The following is a 15,072-nucleotide window of genomic DNA, read 5'->3' as shown; positions in this document are numbered from 1 at the left end:
CCCGAGGCCCAAGGGCTGCAAAGATTGAGCAGTAACAGGAACATGAGGACAGGGAGGGAGACATGGAAACCTTGGCCATCTGACACAGCTGACGCTTGAACGTGACCGTCGAGTCCTGATGTGCAGAGACATCTCCTCCTCCTCGGCTATCTGGGCTTCTGTCTTCTCCTCCCCACTGTTGCCTACTAATGATCACCATTGACTAATCCCAGGTAGGCCACCTTTCCACCAACCAGTTCCCCAGGCTGAAAGGGAGGGGCAAGAGAGGTGAGTTTGGCACGTGGATGGAACAGACACAGCGCTGTCACGAAGCTCCAGGCAGCAGTGGCCTGCTCCTTTACTTCTCCCGGGGTCCTGGTCCACCCGGGATCCTTGTGTAAAATGATCTTGGGCTCCTGGAGTGTGCAAGAGAGTCCAGAGGTGTGCTGCAGCCAGCTCACAGCTCATCAGAGCCACTCTGCACATCTCTTCCCAGCCCCGGGTCAGAAACCGCGGAGTGGTGACTGAACGCTCCCAAGCCTCAGTGTTCGCCTCTCACTCAGGCACTTGGACCATGGGGTTCCCACCAAGCCTCCGCCTGCTGGGAGAAGAGAGCACATCTCCTTCCACCCTTCCCTCGATTAAAAGGAAGAGGTGAACTGGAGGAAAATGTCTGTTGTTGTTGTTGTGAACTGGCGGAAAATGTCTGTTGTTGTTGTTGTTAACTGGAGGAAAATGTCTGTTGTTGTTGTTGTGAACTGGCGGAAAATGTCTGTTGTTGTTGTTGTGAACTGGAGGAAAATGTCTGTTGTTGTTGTTGTTAACTGGAGGAAAATGTCTGTTGTTGTTGTTGTGAGGAAAATGTCTGTTGTTGTTGCTGCTGCTGCTGTCATCCTCCTCCTCCTTTTCTTCCTCCTCCTTCTTCTTGGGTTTTTGACACAATGTTTCTCTGTGTAGCCTGTCCTGCTCTTGTAGACCAGGCTGGCCTCAAACTCAGAGATCCACCTGTCTCTCCCTCCAGAGTGCTAGGATTAAAGGACTGCACCACCACTATCTGTCTGACTTGAAAAATGTCTAGTTCTTTCTTTTCAAAGCTTCTCCCCAGGGCATCTGCTTTGGCCCTTGTCTGAGGTTACAGGAGAATCTGGGCTGCTCGACCAGCTCTTGCCCTCTTGATGAGGTGCCAGTTCTGCAGTGTGACCCACCTTGGAACTCATGTGTGGCTCTATCGTGTGATAAATGACTGCCAAGTCAACCAAAGTAACAAGAAACTCTTCATAAGAGTCCCCAACTCAATCCTAAAAACCTTTAAACTTCCCAGCAAAGCCAGTCAAGTGTGGCCAACATCAGTGTCATTCAGATCTTCATAGGAGAGAAGACCTGAATCACTCCGTGACATAGGCAGCCACAGTCTCCAAAGACCTGCCTGTCCTGACATACAGCAGCCATGTTGCCTGGGTTCAGCTGGGAGAGAGGTTGCAGGTTCTCAGGATGTCCAGTTCTTACTTATTTCCTTCTGGAAAGCCGCTACGATGCAGCCATGTGGTCACTATGGTTTTGTGAATCTGAAAGGGCAGGAGAGAGTATTTTTAAGATTATTTTTGTTGTTTTTAATTATGTGTGTGTATCTGTGTCTGTGTGAGGGTTTGTGTACATCAGTGCAGTGTCCAGGGAGGCCAGCAGAGGGCATCTAGAGTTATAGGCAGTAGTGAGCTCAGAACTGAACTCAGGTCATCTGGGAGAGCAGAGTGTGCTCTCAACCACTGAGCTGTTTCTCCAGCACCTGGAGGGAGGATTATAAAATATAATCCCAGGAACTGGCCAGGCAGTGGTGGCGCACGCCTTAATCCCAGCACTCAGGAGGCAGAGGCAGGTGAATCCCTGTGAGTTCAAGGCCAGCCTGGTCTACAAGAGCTAGTTTCAGGACAGCTAGGACTATTACACAGGGAAACCCTGTCTCGAAAAACCAAATAAATAAATAAATAAATAAATAATATGAGATGCTTTGAGAAAAGGATCTTGGAGACATGAGGAATTGTGAAGAGATGTGTGGACAGAGGATCATGGGAGGATTAGAGAATTGTGGAAAGTACAGAAAGGTCTGTGAACCGCTCGATGTGAGCGGGAGAGAGCTCCCAGTTTGGCAGGGGCGACCACAAAGTCAAGCTCAAGCAAGTATGAGTATGGAGTATTCCAAGGGTCTCCCTCACGTTGCTGATTGACCATGTGCACACTGTCCCCCTCCGTGGCCCGCCTCCTCCTCAGGGAACATGATGAGGAACAGGAAGAGTACCATCCCAGGCATGTGATTTGGGGCAGCAGCCCAGAGTAGAAGAGAGGAAGATTATCCACACAGAAGAGTAGGAGGGGCTGACTGGCCTGTGATTTTTCCCCAAGATAGACATTTGCGCTTGTATTAAAGTGTCACCTTCCTCCTCTCCGAGATCATCTATTCGCCCTGAGGGATGACAGGCAGTGTGTGCAAGGAATGGGTCCCAGGAACTGTCGGGCGTGTGTCCACAGGCTTCTTCATCACAGCTGAGGTCCAGACGTGCCGTGTGCAGCTAAGGTACTCCACAAGCCAATACCAAGATGGATAATGGCACAGCGCACCGTCAGTCTGATGGCTCCAGTTGACAATAAATGTGAGCCATTGCCCAGGCAATGGTCTGATTGGAAAGCCAGACGCTCGCTGACCACTGTGGCGATCGAGCAGCTGGCACTATCCGTCTCCGTAAGTGCAGACACTTGGATGCCAGAAACAAGATGAAGCCGAGTGATCTGTGGCTCTACGAGGCAGTTTACTCCAAGAAGACCCAGAGTGGGTGTTGAAAGAATGTGCTGGGTAGCTAAGAAAATGCCTCGTTGCCCTAATACCCAGTCTGGTATAGGAGAGCAGCGGAGCCCACTGACTCCTCCTGTGCTGGGCCCTGACCAAGTGACAGCTATGCTACGCCTCACAGATTGTGTTCTATGGAAGCCCAGAGGGTCTCTCTCAACTTCACAACATGGTTGGGATTGTCAGTGTTGCCTGCCTGAGTCCCTGGGCCCTGTTGCTCCCAGGAGTCCCATGAAATGGCCTGGGTTGTGGCAGGCTCCTGCTCATAGCCAGTGGGTAAAGTTGTCCATGTCCAGTAGGGACTCAGCACAGGTTGTGTTTGGGCAGTAAAGGGCAGTCTTCTTTGCAAGCCAGTACCTGGGAAGAAACTCGGGCTTCATTTTGGCCCTGCTACAGAAAGTCATTCGTGGGAAAGAGCACCACCTTCACCTGCTTAGGGTGAGTCAGTGCGCTGCCTGTGGCTCCCTTCGCCGCTAGAACTGCCTCCAACTCCAGCTTTGAAACTAGGCAGAGCCGGGTTCCCATCCTGGCTCTGCTTACCAGCAGCACACCCCACGGAGTCTTCCCCCCCCTCCAGGCCAAGTCCCATCTGGAACAGGAATTGTGAAGACCCCTGTGAGGTGCAGTTACAGCCACGAGGGGATAGCATTGCACAGCTTCTACCAACCATCCAATGAAGGCCAACTGCAGGCAGCTCTGGCTTCCCAGAGAGCATGTATTCCTTGCTGCAAGTCCCCGAGCTCCTTCCCCCTTCGTCACAGTGGCCCTCGGTGTCTGCAGGGAGAGCTGGGGGCTGTGAGGACATACCAATTCTCCAAACTCCTGCACAGGCGCTTGCAGTGAGAGTCCAAAGCCTTAGCCGGTTCCTTAACAAGGGGTGGCATGGGGATCTCCAGGGAACATGCAACAACTCTAAACTCAGCAGGTCTGGATGGGGGCCCAGCTGCCGCAGTGCTGACAAACTCCCTGATTGATTTCAACGAGCACCCCAGCCGAGAACCACCGAACTGGAGAAATGAGATTCTGTACAGTTCAGGCATCAGGCAGCTGTAGAGTGTGGGGGATTGCGGAGAAGCAGAAAGGGCAGCTAGCCACCTCCCCAGTAGACCAGCTCAGGCAGAAGCCGCCATGTCTTGGCTGGTCTCCCAGCAATGGAGGAATCGAGTACCCTACCCTCTGACTTCCTGATTTTGCTGCTTGGCTGCCTAAGGCTTCCTCCTTGTGTGACATTCAGAGAGCCACCAGGGTAAAACTTAGCCCTTTCTTCTTGCTTTTTTTGTATTGCTTTGGAGCTGGCTGCTCAGTATTGTGACCTCACAGGGCTAACCCCTCCTGTGCTGCTGTCCTAGCCAGATTCCTGCCTTTGAAAGAAAGCCCCTACCCTGTTAGGTGGCTGGGGGTTCTGTCCATGCCAGGGCCCAGTGGGAACAAAGACCTACAAGCCAAAATGTCTTTTCTAATCCCCCTCTGTCCTTGCTCGTCTGTTGTACTTGCTTCTGCTTGACTTCTCAGCCTAGGCTCCTCTTCACAGGGGCTGTCTCCTGTCTCCTGGTGGGTCACAATGCAGTCTACAAAACAAACATCACCTTTGGCCTCAAGCCCATCTGGGACAATGTGGGTAGCTTGTGTCTCAGGGACACTGTGCCTTCATCCCAGCAGCCCGAGGTCCCTTGGCCCAGCCCTCTTTCCCAGACCTTTTCAACAAGTTTAGAGGACCTGGCACCGCCCCACATTAGCTGCTCTTCACTGCAGAATAGCTTTGTCTCAGATCTGCGGTGAGGGACTAAATGGGGTCTCAGTGCCAGCATCCTTACATGGCCCGTGGGACCAAGCACTCTAGCTCGGCTTCCTCACTGACCTCAGCTCCTGCGCTCCCTTGCCTTACCCACTCCTCCAGACACACAGGCTTTCTCATTGCCCCTCATGGGCACCAAGTAGGCTCACCGAGCCCTTCACGTGCTTCTCGGTCCCCTAGTTTCTGCGGGTCTCTGTCCTACTGTTCCCTCCACCAAGAAGCTAACCAAGACATCACTCCACACACTCCGTATTTTTGTCCAGTTTTGTCTTCCAGCCTATTTTGTTGGAAGACCTAATTTTGTTGTTATTGATTGAGGTTCATCTTCAGCCTTCTGGAATAGGACAGGCCCACTGCCAATGCTAAATAAACATTTATGGAGGGGCTAGTGATAGGGCTCTGTAGGTAATGGCACTTGCTGTGTGTAAATCTGACAAAGTGAAAGAACTGACGCTACAGACTGTCCCCTGACCTCCTTCACATGCACCCAATGGAACACACACACAATATGCATGCATGCATGTATGTATGTATGTATGTATGTATGTATGTCTAGAAATATTTATTAAGCCAGAGAGCCTAGGTAGCCCCATGGCATTGCACACTCCCCCAGCCATGCTTGTCCTTGGTCCAGTCAGTTAGAGGAGCAGAACCTGCTGTGGTGATGATAATGAATGAGGTGGCACACACTGACCTGGCCCCCAGGGCCACACCAGCAGTAGCTGACGTTAGCCTTCTATTCTGTGTCAGACACATCACCTGGACCTATGGCTCCCGGCATCTCACACACCTGCAGTGCATCCACAGACACCACCATGCACCCTGGAGTAAGGCAGGAGCCTGCCTCCTGCAGAAGGGCTGTGAACGCATGCTGGGACTGAGTCCCCTTCATGTCCTGTGTCACCCTCAGAGTCCTGGATGCTGCCTCCCATAAAATCCAGAGTCCTCCTGTCACCCTCCGTCTGCAGCCTGACTATTCTAAGGCCTTGGTGGTGCATAGAGGTCCTGCCGTGCGCCTAGTGAACTTGGCAGAACATTTCAGAGAGAGGGCATTCAATAAGTGGCTAGCATTAGTAACTGACCTGCTAAAGAAGTAGACTCTGAATCACTTGGGGTTTCTGGAGGGTGGGTTTGTTTGATCCAGGGTCTCCTATAGCCCCAGCTGGTTTGAATCTCAGTATGAAGCCTGGGATGACCTCAAACTTAAATCCTTCTGCCTCAGCCTCCAAATGATGGATTACAAGGGTGCGCCACCACGTCCAACTGAGAACATTCTCCCTCTCTCTCTCTCTCTCTCTCTCTCTCTCTCTCTCTCTCTCTCTCTCTCTCTCTCTCTCTTTGTGTGTGTGGGTGGGTGGGTGGGTGGGTGGGTGCAGGTGCAAATGTGGGTGGGTGCATGCCATGGCACACACATGAGGGTGGAGGCAAACTTGAGCTTCCTGGCCTTCTGCCTTGTTTGAGACAAGGCCCCTCTTTTCGTCATTCGCTGTGGTGGACAGTGAGCCTCCAGCTACTCCGCCTTCAGTTTCCATCTTAACCTAGGATGCCCACTATGGCGCCAGCTTTCCATGCCTATGGGGGAGTCAAACTTTTGCCTTCTTGGCATGTGCACTACCCCCAGAGCCATCTCCCTGGCCTGAATTGTATATTTAACAGCTGGAAGGAGCCCCTTTTCTCCCTGCACCTCTCGCCCTAGATGAGATGTTAGACCAGGTCTCTGCTTTTTAAATGAGATAATTAGGCAGTAACAAGGTCTCTGAACCTCCACACGAGGAAATGGCTGGGTCAGCCTGTGAATGAGACTCCAGACTCGTGTGTGGTGTTGTTGAATCTTTAAAGGACCCTCGGAATAGAAAAACCATCCTGTGCTGCTCCAGCAAGCCCGTGCAGAGATGAAAGGGGACATTAGTGGGAACAAAATCGGTGGAAATAGCTGGGCCCCATGAAACATGTCTTCCTATGCAGCTGCCAACCACTGCAAAAGAAAGCAAATGGTCTTCTCCCAGAAATGTTAGGTTGGCGAGATGACATTTGATACACAAGCCTCAGTTTAATCCCTGAAACATGGTTTAAAGTGGAGGGAGAGAATCCATCCACTCCATAAAGTTTTCCTCACCTCTATATGTATGCCATGACACATATGTACTTCCCACACAAAATAATAATAATAACAACAACAACAATGATAATACTTGAATAAAATGTTCTAGAAGGAGATTTGAACCCAGGGCGCTGGCACCCACACAATGGGGATCCGCACCCAGGATCTGGAAGTTAGCCACAGGACCTCCTTAAGTCTCATCAGTATTGCTGGGGTGATGCTACCTCAAATAACTGCCATCAGGATTAAGTCTGATCTTGTTCAGGGACCGAATGGACTGGAGGACAGGGTTTGGGGGTGAGGTGATAGAGCAGGATTGGGGGAGGGAGAGATCATTCTGTGGCAGGGAGGGCCTTTATTCTTGGGGGAAGGTTTGGCACCTCTACTCTGTGGGGAGGGAGGTGGCAGGGGTTGTGAGCTGGAGGGCAGGGGTGGAGCAGGGAAGGGAGAGGGAGGCAGAGGAGGGCTTTACTTGGCTGGGCTTTGTGGTGTCTCTGCCTTGACTAAGAAGCACTGCCCAGTGGCAGACAGCCCTCACCCACCAGAGCTTCAGCAGATGAGCTAGGAGGGTGCCTGGGGCTCCCCAGCTACAGCCAGGTGCCCACACAGAGGAGTCAGCATCTAAGCAGGTCACAGCCACCAGCCATTCCCACTGAAGGGCTGAGGCTACCCCAGGCCTGGACACTGGCTCTGGCTCTGGTCACAGAGGATACAAACTCTTATCACCTCCATTGATGAGCCTGAAAACCTCGACCTTCTATGGAGGCAGAGAACAGTCAGCGGGAGCAGGCCCGGGGAGCCAGTCAGAGCCAGGCTCTTCTCCATCTGGAAAGGGCTCTTTCTCCAATGCGGACATGCATTGCCTCTTCCCTGGGGACCCCAGAGGCCATGAGTGCAGGGAAGAAACGGGGAGGTGGGACAATCCCCTCCAGTGACAGATATTGGGTGTGGGAGAACACCAGGAGGTGGTTCTGAAGCCAAGCCGAGGCTGCCACCCAGAGGCCCCTGAAGGAACTCCCAGGACCCCTTCGTCTTTGGATGCCCTTGAACTCTGTTATTAGTCCCACCACATTTTTCCTACTTTCTTTGTTGCCATAACTCACTGGGGTCTTCCTCCTCCAGGAATCTCAGAGAATATGGTCACACCCTCCATACCTGACCTTCAGGAAGAGAAACTGCGATCACAGCTGGAAGAAGAAAAGACCAAGTGAGCTGTCGGTTGTTTCTGTGTGTTGCCACACCCACCCTGACCCCAACCCCCCAAAACCTCCAGGTCCTACCTGGAGCCTCCCTGGGACCTTCAGCTTCCCCTTAGGAAATAGGTCCAGCCTGTAACCTCAAACACTGGAGGGGCGAGGAATAGCCTTAAACAAGGCCTGGGCCTGGATAGGGAGGATGCTGAATGAGGAAGCGCCCCCATCCAAATGCTTCTCATCCTGTCGGCCGTGACCCCACAGGGATCACAGATCAGATAGCCTGCATTTCAGTCATTTACATTAGCAACAACATAATTTTATGGTTGGTGGTCAGCACAACATGAGTATTAAAGGGTCGCAGTGTCGGGAAGGTTGAGAACCACTGCTCTAAGGAAACCATGAAGCAGGCCCATGATGGGCTTTACTCCACACCTTTACCAAAGTTTACCCAGGATCTTGGGAACCTCCGGCCTCCACCCAGATACTGAGGGGCCCAAAGTGATTTTACTTACAGGTGAGGAGATGTAGATTTCCCTGGTTAGGCTCCTTCATTCCTTTATACTCCGTGCCATGGCTGGTATCTGGAAGTCCTGCCTGCAGCTACTGATGGCATCTCTGCTGGAGTCCCCCAGCACATGCAAATGCAGGCACACACACATGCACACACACATACACACACACGCACACACATGCACACACACATGCACACACGCACACACATGCACACACACACAGACACACATGCACACACACAGGCAAACGTGCACACATACAACACAGGCACACAAGCACACACACGTTGACACACACTCTCCTGAGCAAAGCCAACCCCCAGTACCTCACTCCCTTGCAGCTTCCCAGCAAAGGTTCAAGTGTTACCTGCACCCGTGTGCTGTCTTTCACACCGTGCCATTGGCGTTCTCCTCAGTTGTCCCTCTGCCCCTCAGTGTGCTAGTGCTTCTGCCACTAGCTGTGGAAGAGCAACTGCACGGAAAGAGGAGTTTGTTTCTGCTAACAGTCTAAGGGTGCCTTCCATCCTGGCAAGGAAGGCATGTCACACAATTCCATAGTCGGAGAGCAAAGGTGGATGCCGGTGCCCAGCTTGCCTGATCCTTTTATTCCATCCAGACTTCAGGTCCATGTGCTGGTGCTGCCTGTGCTCAGGGTACATCAGCCCTGCTCAGTTAAAGCTCTCAGGAAACACGTGTTTCCTAGGTGACTCAGAATCTAGCCAAGATGACAGTGAGGACCAGCTGTCACACCTTTCCTGAGTACATGTTCAATGAAAGGGAGTTATTCTTGGAGAAAATCCCCGAGTGCCTTCTAAACAAAGGATGACCCACCCTGATCTTGCTGATGGACTCTACACCTGGTGCCATGTTCTAGCCTTGGCAGATTTCTCTTAGGTGCCCATTCCTAGCACCAGGGCAGCTCTGCCAGGCTTCTAAGGCATAAACTTCATTTCCAGCACCGCCATGCTGGTGACTTCAGGCCATCAGTGCCCTGAAACTTCTCCGATCCCTCTGTAGGTACAAAACAACATTCACGCAGCTGAAAGCCTTAAAGGTGGAGATTGAGCACCTGCAGCTGCTCATGGACAAAGCCAAGGTGAAGCTGCAGAAAGAATTTGAAGTCTGGTGGGCTGAGGAGGCCACCAATCTGCAGGTATGCTGTGAGGGACATCAGGACATGCAGGTGGGAGGCCACCAGTGTGCAGGTGTGCTGTGGGAACATCAGGACATGCAGGTGAGAGCTATCATGTACAAGGCTGGGGCTACTGGGGGACAGGGAGAGAGAGGGTTTCAGACTTCAGGCCTGTGTGTGCTGGACCTGGCTCAAGAAACCAGTGCTCATCTGAGTGACAGAAACACAAGGTCAGGAGTTCAGTGTCTCCTGCTCCAGGGCCTCAGGCCGCCAGACCAGTGGGAGATGACTCCAAAACAGTAATTGTTGCTTCATCTAAGATTCTGTGGAGATTTCGTTTGACACCCATTCTCTCTCTCCCTCTCTCCCCCTCTCTCCCTCTCTCCCCCTCTCCCCCTCTCCCTCTTTCCCCCTCTCCCCTCTCCCCCTCTCCCTCTCTCCCTCTCCATTCCCCCATCTCTCCCTCTCCCTTCCCCCATCTCTCCCTCTCCCTTCCTCCCTCCCTCCCTCCCTCCATCCATCCCCCCTCTCCCTCCCTCCTTTCTTTTCTTTCTTTTTTTCTTTCAGGCAGAATCTCTCTGTGTAGACCAGGCTGGCCTTGAACTCAGAGATCTGCCTGCCTCTGCCTCTGCCTCTGCCTCTGCCTCTCTGCCTCTCTGCCTCTCTCTGTGTCTCTCTGCCTCTCTCTCTGCCTCTCTGCCTCTGCCTCTGCCTCTCTGCCTCTCTCTCTGTCTCTCTGCCTCTCTTCCTCTCTCTGCCTCTCTGCCTCTCTGTCTCTCTGCCTCTCTCTCTCTGCCTCTCTGCCTCTCTCTCTCTGCCTCTCTCTCTTGCCTCTCTGCCTCTCTCTCTGCCTCTGCCTCTCTCTCTGTCTCTCTGCCTCTCTGCCTCTCTGCCTCTCTGCCTCTCTGCCTCTCTGCCTCTCTCTCTGCCTCTCTCTCTGCCTCTCTCTCTGCCTCTCTGCCTCTCTCTGTGCCTCTCTGCCTCTCTCTCTCTCTGCCTCTCTGCCTCTCTCTGCCTCTCTGCCTCTCTCTGCCTCTCTGCCTCTCTGCCTCTCTCTGCCTCTTTGCCTCTCTGCCTCTCTCTCTGCCTCTCTGCCTCTCTGCCTCTCTGCCTCTCTCTCTCTGCCTCTCTGCCTCTCTCTGCCTCTCTGCCTCTCTCTGCCTCTCTGCCTCTCTCTCTGCCTCTCTGCCTCTCTGCCTCTCTGCCTCTCTGCCTCTGCCTCTGCCTCTGCCTCTCTGCCTCTGCCTCTCTGCCTCTGCCTCTGCGTCCTGGAATGAATGGCACGTGCTGCCATGCCTGCCTGCTCTTTTTCTTATTACAGGGTCACACACATCTGCATATTAGCTCTAGAAGTTTTAGAAAACATGAAGAAGACTTTTATCTCGGCACTTAGGGAGAACCAGTATTAACAAGTTGGCTTACGACATCTTGCATGCTTTTTCTGCACATATACCATGAATGTGTTTTTCATCATTTTGATGGAGGTGTGTGTATTTGGGGAGGGGAGAGAGATTAGTTGATTTAGGACTTGTGGTCAGGACTGAAGCTCAGAATCTCAAGCATGCTGGCCAAGCATCCTGCCTCTTAGCTACATCCTGTTGGTCTTCAAGTATCATGATTGGCCTTGTGTTTTTTTTTAATTTTTTTAAAAAATACAGTATGATTTTTTTAACTTTATTTCATGTGCCTTGGTATAACGATGTCAGATTCTCTTGAACTGGAGTTAGAGACAGCTGTGAGCTGCCATTTGGGTGCTGGAATTGAACCTGGGTCCTCTGGAGGAGCAGTCAGTGCTCTTAACCACTGAGCCATCTCACCAGCCCCATGGCCTTGTGTTTTTAACTGTTTAAATGACTGATTTTTTGTAGCATAATTCTGTGGTGTCATTTCCAGCTGCCACCATTGCATCATGTGAATAAACTTAGACAGTTTAGTCGATCTGTCCTTGGATGTTTAGGTAGTTTCTGGTTCTTCACTGAAGACATATATGTAGATGAGTTTTTTTTGCATATTTCCCAGACAAATTCCTAGAAAGTCTCTGTGATTCCATGAAGGCTAAAATGACCTGCTAAGTTGCATCTCAGCTTCCTATTTGCCCCCATGCAACCCTTGGGTATGGTAGGGTGAAAGTGAGGAGGTCACAGTGTCACAACACCCTTAGAGAGTGTCTCTCCGGCTCAACCCTCACTTTAAAAACAATGGAACTGAGAAGCAGAAAAGGTATTTGCCCAAGGACACCCAGCCAAGCACTGACAGGTGCATTACTACTGGTCATGGTGGCACACCCCTGCAGGCACAGCACTTGGGAGGCAAAGGCAGGCAGAGTGTGAGTTCATGACCAGCCTGGGCCACACACAGGTAAGACCTCATCTCAAAAAGAATTTTTTCCTTGTATTATGGAAATCAATATTATGGTTCCTCAATGACAGAAGCTAGAACAATATTGCCCAGCTATGCCGCCTTTTTGCTGTGTAGCTGAAGGAATCAAGGCACATGGCAGAAGTATGTGCACGGTCCTTCTCACTGCTGCATGCTCACAACAGCCAGGGCAGATGCATGCTCACCACAGCCAGGATAGGCTGCATGCTCACAACAGCCAGGGTAGGTACATGCTCACCATAGCCAGGGCAGGGTGCATGCTCACAGCAGCCAGGGCAGGGTGCATGCTCACAGCAGCCAGGGCAGGCTGCATGCTCACCACAGCCAGGACAGGCTGTGTGCTCACCACAGCCAGGGTAGGCTGCATGCTCACAGCAGCCAGGGCAGGCTTCGTGCTCACAACAGCCAGGGCAAGCTGCATGCTCACAGCAGCCAGGGCAGGTACATGCTCACCACAGCCAGGGCAGGGTCCATCAGCAGACGAGAGGACAAAATGTGGTACGTACTGTGGAGTTCTAGTCGCCATCAAGAAAAATGAAATTGTCACCTTTGTAGGCAGATGGATGGAGCTAGAGATAATTGCTCAATTAGGGAGACTTGGGAAGATAAACATTACATGTGTTTCTCATATGTGTAACTTAGATTTAAATATAAATGTGGTGCATGTATGTGGCATGAGAATAATTGGGGGATAATATGGGGAATGATTTTTGATTCCTAGAACCTACATAGTGTGAGAAGAAAACTAATGCCTAGAAGTTGAGTTTCTTTCTCTCTCTTTCTATCTCTCTCTCTCGCACACACACACAGAGCAATAAGTAAGTAGATAATGAATTAAAAGTCAAAACAATAAATTCATATGTTACCAGTGACCATATCACAGTAAAATAAAAAGCAGTTCATTAAAATTAGATACATGGGAAAGTAAAGAAAATTAAACAGTCTCAAATGTAGATATCAAAATAATTTTAAGAGAAAGCTTTGTAATAAAATATGCATATATGCATATCCTTTTGTAGATATGTATGATTGTCAGTGAAGTATTTTCAGCATTTACTATGATTTCAGAGTCACAATGAACACAGTATTTCAGTATCTCTGCACCAGCCATGATTATATGACAATGTATATGATTGTTTTTGTTAACAAAGCCACAGGGACTGTTGATGTCATTGATTAATATCAGGGAGAAGTTAAGGAAGATGAGAACGTAATTGGTTTCCATATATGTCCTCAATGACCCTGGCTTCTGTGGGAACTCTGGGTCCAAAACTGTTCCTAGTGAGCTCTTCTGGGAGCAAGGCCTTCAGCAGGTGCCCAAGGGAGCCTGGCTCTGGACAGTAGATGCGAGTCATGCAATATGACCTGGAGAAGTGTTCAGACAAGGCTGGCAGGATCCCATGGCTTGTCAGTTACATAGAGAGTGAAAGTCAACACAGCCAAGGTGCTCAGATCCGTGTGCCTCCTGCCTCCCAGGGGCTGTCCCTGAAAGAAAGAGGCCAGATGGTGACAACAGAGATGACAGATACCTTGCCACAGGGAAGCCGATGCCACACAGCTGTGGGTAGTTTCCTAGCCACCCCATAGTCTCCTAGGTAGATTGAAGCACACGGGAGGTGATGAGTGTTCCATGGTGCCTTTGAGTGGCAGGAAGTCAATGGGAACAATTTGGCAGCAGCTCCTCGCAGGCACACTGTGCCCATGGGTTCCACGGGTTCGGGGAGGCTCACAGGGTATTCTGAGAGACTCACAGTGTGTCCTGGAAGACTTGCGGGGTGTCCTGGAGGCTTGAGGGTGTCCTGGAAGACTCGTGGGGTATTCCGGGAGACTCAGAGTCCCTGCTTCTCCAGCCTCATTCTCCAGGGTCATTGGAGACATACAAGTATTCCAGGGCCACTATAGCAGAGGTGAACACTCTGGAAGTGCTCCGTGACCCTGTAAGAGGCTCTTAGGGTCAAGGAGAGGTGTACCCAGGAAGGGTTTCCCAAGAATTGCTGGATGACACTGTAGTCTCCTCTTTCCACCTGAAAAGAGAATAAACCAGACATTGCTAATAATGTCTCCATCCAAAGACAGTGTTTTGATGAACAAAACTCTGGTCATAACTATGTCTAGACTTACTTTTTGTCATATACATCATGTAAAATGACTTCTATAATAGGTTTTCCCCCTTAAGAATGACAACAAAAGTTTGGAGAGGTGCCTTAGTGGTTAAGAGCACTTCCTGCTCTTTCAAAGGACCAGAGTTAGGTTCCTGGTACCCAAACTGAGTGACTCACACTTGCCTGTAATTTCAGCTCCAAGGGACCCAACATCCTCTTCTGGTCCCAAATTCACATACATATAAATAAATATTTAGAAAAGAAAAAGTGTTTTAAATAAGTACATCAAAGGTTGAGGGTGCAGCTCAGTGGGAGGGCACTTGCCTTGTCAGCCTGATGTTCCCAGCTCTAGACTCAATGCTGGGGAACAGAGGACAGGAGTTAAATTGAGTGCATTATACCATGGACTTAGGCTAACTTACAAAATGCCTTCTTGAGCCAACAGGTATACTCCCCAGCCATGGATCCCCAGGAGCACCTGAAGCCGGTTCCCCAGCAGGACCAGCCACAGCTTCTCCTCAAGAAAAGGTCAAGACAGAAGCACAAGCCGAGTCAGGGGACCCAGGAAAGGCTCCCATGGTCTGAGAGAATGGACTGCCTTTGCTGTTTAATTAGTTGTAGCCCCCAGGCTTGTAGCTCTAAGCTCCCTTGGGTGCACACCCCTTCAGACCCGCACTCTGACAGCCAAGTCAGTGTACCTACCACCATGGTAACAGGAGAAAATCGGTCCAACCATGTGAGCCTTGGTCCTGCCACCCACCAGAGGAGGAGGAGGAGGAGGAAGAAGAAGAAGAGGAGGAGGAGGAAGAGGAAGAGGAGGAAGAGGAGGAGGAGGAGGAGGAGGAGGAGGAGGAGGAGGAAGAGGAAGGGATTGCCATGAGCAGAAGGGGCATGGCTCGGGAGGAGTGCTTGGCAAGGGGTAGCCAGCCATCAGTCCACCAGGACCCAGGAGTTGTGACAAGAGTATTGACATCTGTTGTCCTAGGGAAGATTCAGGAGATAATTGGGCAAGACAGGACAGCCTCCCACACGGCCGC

The 15,072-nt window shown here is 51.0% G+C and overlaps 1 protein-coding gene across 1 annotated transcript in view; it reads left to right on the top strand.

Moving 5' to 3' along the window:
* The window catches only part of Kif6 (kinesin family member 6), a 301,138-nt gene that overhangs the window by 278,201 nt on the left and 7,865 nt on the right, over nt 1-15,072 (top strand). The window contains exons 17-19 of the mRNA XM_038343786.2: nt 7,837-7,921; nt 9,440-9,575; nt 14,481-14,563. Coding sequence (XP_038199714.2) covers nt 7,837-7,921; nt 9,440-9,575; nt 14,481-14,563 — 304 coding nt within the window. The remainder of the gene's footprint in view (nt 1-7,836; nt 7,922-9,439; nt 9,576-14,480; nt 14,564-15,072) is intronic.

This window comes from Arvicola amphibius, chromosome 9 (genome assembly GCF_903992535.2).
Source record: "Arvicola amphibius chromosome 9, mArvAmp1.2, whole genome shotgun sequence".
NCBI lineage: Eukaryota > Metazoa > Chordata > Mammalia > Rodentia > Cricetidae > Arvicola > Arvicola amphibius.
This window is presented reverse-complemented; position numbering and strand designations above follow the sequence as displayed.